This window comes from Saccostrea echinata, unplaced genomic scaffold, assembly GCF_033153115.1.
Source record: "Saccostrea echinata isolate AGI-Se365-2 ecotype Australia unplaced genomic scaffold, CSIRO_AGI_Sech_v1 ptg000028l, whole genome shotgun sequence".
NCBI lineage: Eukaryota > Metazoa > Mollusca > Bivalvia > Ostreida > Ostreidae > Saccostrea > Saccostrea echinata.
Window position 1 is genome coordinate 12,134,841 of NW_026889777.1, and position 7,660 is coordinate 12,142,500.

General features: G+C 32.7%; 2 protein-coding genes across 2 annotated transcripts in view; one reads left to right on the top strand and one right to left on the bottom strand.

Annotated features, from left to right (window-relative positions):
- Positions 1-1,494: 1,494 nt before the first annotated feature.
- On the bottom strand, positions 1,495-2,539 carry LOC133194130 (GTP-binding nuclear protein Ran). The gene has a single exon (XM_061330105.1). The coding sequence runs from the start codon at positions 2,465-2,467 to the stop codon at positions 1,826-1,828; it is 642 nt and encodes a 213-aa protein (XP_061186089.1). The 5' UTR covers positions 2,468-2,539; the 3' UTR covers positions 1,495-1,825.
- A 39-nt stretch (positions 2,540-2,578) lies between these two features.
- LOC133194126 (ATP-dependent RNA helicase DHX8-like) overlaps positions 2,579-7,660 on the top strand; it is a 23,107-nt gene continuing 18,025 nt past the window's right edge. Inside the window, exons 1-3 of the mRNA XM_061330101.1 lie at positions 2,579-2,730; positions 3,657-3,742; positions 5,357-5,524. Coding sequence (XP_061186085.1) covers positions 2,637-2,730; positions 3,657-3,742; positions 5,357-5,524 — 348 coding nt within the window. The 5' untranslated portion in view covers positions 2,579-2,636. The remainder of the gene's footprint in view (positions 2,731-3,656; positions 3,743-5,356; positions 5,525-7,660) is intronic.

Here is a 7,660-nt window from a genome sequence, read left to right on the forward strand (position 1 = left end):
CCAGTGTTGGTAGCCCCCTGCTATGAGTAAACTTAATCAAGTTTTGAGAAGGAAGTGTCCTGATTATCTTGCAGAAAATATTCATATCCTACTGGGGATGTGTTAAAACAATTAGCACTATAAATTTATAATTAATAACAGAGTACGGAAGACACTTTTGATTTTTAATATATATTATATAAAATTGAAAATGAATTCTGTATGCTGATTACATATTCTTCTTCTGTTCTATAATTATGCTTGCATACAGGGGAGAATTGCAGAAAAATTTGCAACAACTTAATAAAATAGAAAGGAGGAACTATCTTTATTTTGAAGATAATTTTTTTTTCTAAAACCATAAATTAGATATTTCAACACTTTCTCATGGGTACTTGGGTCTTTGTTTATAAAAATATATACCTATTGATTATGTTAAAAAAGTGCTTTTCTTTTTGTTAAACCAAGACCCTAGTACCTGTGCACGTTCTATTAACTCTCGATCACGTGCAAAGAGAGATAACTCCGACAACCTATTTCCTTCAGTGCAGGCAAATGCTGCCGTCCTTTAACGTTCAGTTTAAGTCCATGCTAGAGGACTTAAATAGGCATCTACGTAGCCTTTAAATGTAATCATTCATTCTTTGAAAATAAAAAATTCTCCCCATTTATATGATTTAATTTATTTTTTCACAAAGAAGAGAAACATGATACTTGTTCAACATTATCTGGATTGTTTAAAAAATTTTCTTCGAACTTACAGTTCAAATCAAAGCATAGAACAACCCCTACCCTTTTCACCCCCTATATCTTTTTCTGAAAGAAAATGGGTGAAAAAAAAAGCCTATGGTCCCAGAGATATGAACTCAAGGTGATAAATCTCAATTTATAACAAAATTTTCTTTGATATTTCATCAAACATTCACGACGTACAGTTTTAAAAATTTCGACAATTTGCAAAATCTTACAAAGTCTGAAATTTTTCGTCTATGAAATAAAATTCTGACTATACTTGTATAACACAACATTCGTACATATCAAAGAAATACTTGGAAGTCAATTTAGTCAAGGTTTTACTACGAACACGATTTAAATGCCACTACTAGTCGTGAATTGCTTAGTGTAGGCTAAGGGGTAAGCGTTTTAGTCTCACAAAAAATTATACTCAGGATTTTTTGGCTAGGGTTTGAACCCCAAGAAAACCACATTAATTTTTAAAAAATAACGTTTTGGCAAGAAAATTTTCTGCAAAAGTTTTGACAAAATTTCATACCTTTCAATAATAAGAACTTTACCCTAAATAATATATTCACAAATTAAAAATGATTTTTTATAAATCTGAAGCCAAAAGCATTCTGCATGCCTTGTTTGCCCATCTCCTTCTGGTTTGACAAACAAATGCCTTGTAACCCTTAAAGGTAGTAAAACCATTCAAATAAAGCATCTTGAAATGCACAACTGTTCACATTTCCTCAATACGACAGCGATATCCATGACCAATTGGAGTGAACACAGTTTAGTTTTTCTAAATTTATTGTTTACAATTGACACAAATACAAACATTTTTCATATAACAAAACCATTTTAAATAAAACATAAAGTTTATGATAAAGACTTTTTGAACAATGTTTGTGAATGTGTCACAATGTGTCTCTTGCAAATACGTGTTTTGTCTCTTTTTTAAAAGCCCCGAGTTAACTTTTTCACATCTGTAACTGTTCTGAATTTTTATGCAAGGCTGTTCTTTGTTCGCTTGCAACGTATTTTTACTAGGTAGTTCACACGAATACAAAGTTAATTGTTTCATATATAAATATCAGTGAGAGCAGCAAAATGTTAATAAAATCTATAAATCATCGTCGTCATCTGGGAGTGCGACCTCTACTGCGGCTTGTAGCTCTTGTTCATACTGTGCAGCTAGATTTGGGTCCATCTTGATGTCTGGCGGTTGGAGGGCAGGCATAGCAACAAATTCCAAATTGGCATCTCCAACCAATTTTCTGGCCAACCAAAGGAACGGCTTCTCGAAGTTGTAGTTACTCTTGGCGCTAATATCGTAGTACTGTAAGTTCTTTTTACGGTGAAACACGATGGCTTTGGCCTTCACTTTTCGATCTTTGATATCAACTTTGTTTCCACACAAAACAATGGGGATATTTTCACAAACGCGCACCAGATCTCTGTGCCAATTAGGGACATTTTTGTAGGTCACACGAGATGTGACATCAAACATAATAATGGCGCATTGTCCTTGAATGTAGTAACCATCTCTCAGACCACCAAATTTTTCTTGACCAGCTGTATCCCAAACATTGAAGATGATCTCGCCACGAGTTGTGTGAAATTTCAATGGATGGACCTCAACGCCTAGTGTGGCAACATATTTCTTCTCAAATTCTCCTGTGACGTGTCTTTTGACGAATGTTGTCTTTCCCACACCACCATCTCCCACAAGAACAAGTTTAAATGTAGGAATTTGATCCGCCATTGTGAGTCTCAGTCAATCCGGTGTGCTACGCAAAATGGCGCGCCTGCCAAGAGTTTCACTCTTTTATGAAAGAAGGTAGCAAAATTAGCATGCGCTCAGGAAGTGCGCAGATGAAAAACGTACTTCCGGAGTAAACATCTCAATTTACATTCGTTCATAGAAGTAAAAGATGGACGAGTTGCAAAAGCTTGAGTATTTGTCTCTGGTCTCTAAAGTTTGTACAGAACTTGAGAACCATTTGGGACTAAATGACAAGGACTTAGGTATGAAAATTGAGTGTAAAGAAGGAACTCGAATTTTCTCCAAAATGAAGAGATGGTGTAACATTTATATCAACTACAATCCAGTTATTACTGGCAAAAACCCGTTAAACCTGTTTAATATTACCAAGATTTATAAATGGAAATGGTTATATATACACATTACAGTAATATATAGGACGGTGCGACCGTTAGTGAGGGTTATTAAAGAGAGCAATTTGTTGATCGATTCTAAAATATGTATTTATATTCAGAGTCGGAATAGGACAACAAAAATTTCAGTCCTTTAAAAGTCTAGAAGAACCTCTACCAGAGATCTATACACTATGCATAAGTCCTGACGCTTACCAGTCTGGTCGAACCCCCAAATTGGCGTATACATATACCCTCAAACTAGGGTTTTCTGGCCCGTCATGCAATGCACATCATCGATATAATGACCATGGCATTAATGGATTATAAACTATCAAAACTCCTTGAATCTGTCATTTAGGAGTAATTTTACATTTGCTAAATGATCTTTTACACCAGCATTTTTTGTAAACCTCTACTTTTTGAGTGAAATACGCACATTTTGCATCTACACATGCTTGTACTCCCATTCGGGGATGTGGTTTTCCCATTCTGTTTACACCATTTTGAGGGTTCGACCAGACTGTTTATTAAATGTAAATCACCAAATTTTCGCAACATCTTATTTTCGCCAGATAGGTATTTGGTATTAATAAGAGAGACAAAATTTTCACGAATGCTGGTTTTTGCTGTAATACTATATATCCTATGCAATTAAAAATATATGCGAGAATGAAATTTTTGCAAGCAGACCGTCTTACGTAATTACGAGAAAATAAAGTACTTGTGAATGGAAAGTGATTTGGAGTAATCAAGATGGATTTGAAAGTTATATATACATCTCTTTGTCTTTTCAGCTGAATTTATCATACATCTCGCAGAAAAGAATGATACTTATGAGAAGTTTAAAAAAGCTTTGGATGAAAATGGTGCTGAGTTTGCGGTAAGAAATGGTGTTTAATTAATTTATTACTCTGTATTTGAAATAAATTAAACATTTCTTAGATGAAATGTGAAAAATGAAATAGTCTATGATCAGGGATGGGGTATTGGTAATGTGTTATGCTAATTAACAGTAATTAATAACAAATTTCTATGTAATTGAAAGACTGAAAGTCATGTGTAATTGGCCAAACTTTCAATTACATGTACATGTGTAATTGTAATTCAAATAATTTTGAGAAAAGGCATGTAATTCACATTACTTCTCAATAACATTCAATTCACACTGATGTATAATAAATAAAAAATACTTCCTGTTTTTGTGTTGTTTTTTTTTTCAATTTTAATTTGTAATTTCATTAATTATACTTGCAAAGTTATTGTACGAGGGATGATCAAAAAGTTCACGAACTAATTGAATTACTTTCATGAAAGAAATGAAATTAGGCTTCAGTGTTCCTTATTTTTTAAAGTAGTCCTCTCTGAATTTAATGCACATCTTCCACTGTTCTGCCCATGCGCGAATCACGTATCCAGGAGGTCACGTGACATGCTCTGTGGCGTTCTGTTCACAGAAGCTAAAAGATTTTTCCTAGTCCTATATTTCTTACCTTGCAAGTTATTTTTTATAACAAAAAATGTCCATTTGTCAGAAATGGCCGAATTTCGAAAATAGGATGGGTGGATAAAGATGTCCTTTCCAAGAATGAGCATGGTGACCATCACAACCCGAGTTCTCTGTCTTAAAAACATCGATTATCCGATATGTATATAGTATAGATGCCTTCTTTTTATGAAATCTGATATGTTTAAAGTTTAAAATAAACAATATTTTAGGGATTTAGTAATTGTATTATTGTTAAAATATTCAACTATTTTTCTAACTGTTAGTTGGTGATCTTTCATAACAAATTGCTCAACTAAAGACACACCTCTTCCCCAGCTTGCTTTCACTAGGCAGCATAACAAACATCATTTTTAACCACCCCCCTTCCCTCACTAAAATAATCAATCCAATTAATAATTGAACTTCTGGCAAGTCTTTTGTCTTTATATAAACCTTGTACAAATTATCATATGCTACTGCAAAAGAATTTCCGAGATATACTTTAAACTTTACAGCCTTTTGTTGCTCAACTACGACTGAGTCAACTATTTTTTGTCACAAAACACCTGCATTGTGACATCATTTTCACATTGTGACGTCAAAAACATGTAGCAAAACATTACATAACATCTGCTATTTATAGAACATATGTAATTCTATATTTGTGCCAAATTGTATTCTAATCTGAACTGTGGTTTTCTAAATATAGAGATAGTTCGCGAACTTTTTGATCACCCCTCGTAATTTAATTAATTACTTTTCAAAATCTTTGTAATGGTGATGGTTGTTTAATAAAAGGTTTTGGGCAAGTAGTTGTGATTTGATTAATTACTTTCTTATGTAATTGGTCCCATCCCTGATGATATGCCACAAGTTGTGGAAAGAAAAAAAAGGAACCAATTCTAACACAATTTGAGTTGTATGTATTGCATATTTAAAAATAAAAAGAAACCCTTTCCTGTTAATTCCTGTATCAAACTTATCGTATACTTTGGTATTTTTTTTTAGGATTCATTGGTTGCAAATCTGCTCAGATTGATTCAGAAAATGAAACCAAAACCACAGAAAGAAGCCAAGAAAGAAATAGAGACTGACAAAGAAAGTGTCCAGAGTGATGTGGAGATCAAAAAGAAGTTATTCCCAGGGTTAGCTCTGGCAAACGACCCCAAAACCAGGGTGAGTGGGGATAATTTCTACAGCTTGATTTGGTCATTTATACCAGGTAACAAAGTTGAATTAAACCATATGAGGGAGAAAAATTTGCATCATTTTTGAAAGTCTTGATAAAAGAATAAATAATTCTCTTAACTTTTTATTTTTATTTTTAAAAGCCATAATTTGGAACTCTCAAAAGGAGATTGTTAAAATTGCATGGAATTAATTACTTTTTTACAAATATCAACAGTGAAATACTGTGTCAGATTTATTTATTGAATAAAAGTGATATTCTCTCACAGTGTGAAAGGATACCAAAATGATATTTTGTCACAGTGTGAAAGGATATCTAAGTAAAAAATGATTTCTGGGCTGTAATAAGATATAGTTACTAAACCATCTTGAAAAACTAAAACTGCCACTTTCTTCCCAAATATGTTGCTAAAATCCATGTTACAATGTTTTCAATCTCACAACTGCTAAGCTGTGATGTCAAAGCCTATGACACCATGTTAAGAAAAGACAGAGGCAATGGGAAGAATCAAAGAATTTAAAATGTAATAAACAGAAAATTCAATGTTTTGTAGTTGAATATGGAATTTATTTCACTCGTGAGACAGGATTTTTTGATATTTTCACTTGTGCTTCGCACTCGTGGAAATATAAAAAAAATTCTGTCCCACTCGTGAAATAAATTCCATATCCAACTACAAAACATCGCATATCCTCTATGTATTCTTGCAGTATCATTTGTCCATAATCTAAACATATCTCATGACCTCAATTCTTAATTATGTCACCATGGTCATTGTCATGGAACAGATATGTGTTGAGTTTGATGCAAGTCTTTTTTAAAACTATATACAAAGTGTATGTAACCTTGCTTTCTCTACTGTGACTGAATTAATATGCTACCATGCTGTTGTCCTTTATTTAATCATGTGTACATCTTTTTTTAAGGGCATTTGAAGGTTGTATGGAAATAAGATGTTGAAATATTTAATACGGTCTACTTCAGATATGTTGAAATCCAAGAGACCAACACATTATTTTTTTTCAATATAACCAATGTTCAATGAAGAGAAATTGGCCTATGCTGATGTTTTTAAATCTTGATCCCAATCTAAAACAACTTGGAAAACCTGAACCAACTATACAATTAACTTTACAATATTTAAATAGTGAAATGAAATAGTTTGTTCATTGAAGATTTTTTTTTCAAAAAGTCTATAATTTTCTGATTTTTATTCCTTATCTGTAAGGGCGAAAGTTGCCAAACTCCCATGGAATTGAAATGGGTTTGAACTTCGAAGGCTGCATGCTGTTTGTACATGTATATCATTGCTAGTGTGTGCATGGGTTTATCCCAAAATCCTTTACTAATTTGGAATTAGATTTCACAATTTTATCTTTAAGCAGACATTAATTCATTTTAATTAACTAAAAACATTGTTTTTCTTTCTTGTGATTTATCTGTTCACACAACAGCTGTTCAAAAGTGTTAATTGTCAATATTTGATCTGAGAGAAGAAGACACCCCTCAGTAATTTATTATAAAAACATGCAAGGATGACATATTAGTTAAAAATATATCTACTGACACCTTACCATCTCTATAATTAGAATGTCACCAACAGCGATGATGATTGGCCAGGAGGACTTCAACACAAGCATAAAAGAAAAGTAAAAACAACTCATTATCAGCTTAGCAGGCTGATAATTTACTTAAAAAATAAGTGATGATTCAACATAAGTGATTTAAATTTAACCAATATTTTGTTGCAAAGATAACAAGAAACTGAGACTTGGGATTTAGTTTTAGTTAAAAATAAGAAATATTTCAAAATGAGGGATTTCAATATAAGTGGAATAGGCTGTATTATTTCAAAATTTTGATGTGAATTCATTTCAGACCACAGTTAAAATAATTTCATATTAAATAAATTCATATTAAAGTTTCTTATTTTTCACACCCCTACAATTTGTTTTTTAGCTCACCTGAGCTGAAGGCTCAAGTGAGCTTTTCTGATCGAAATTTGTCCGTTGTCTGTCGGTGGCTGTGTTGTTGTCGTAAACTTTTCACATTTTCATCTTCTTCTCCAGAACTACTGGGCCAATTTCAATGTGAAGGAGATTCAAGTTTGTTCAAATGAAGGG

Bases quoted from the DNA above. Each gene is read 5' to 3' on its own strand.
- LOC133194130 (XM_061330105.1), bottom strand. From the start codon at position 2,467: ATGGCGGATCAAATTCCTACATTTAAACTTGTTCTTGTGGGAGATGGT.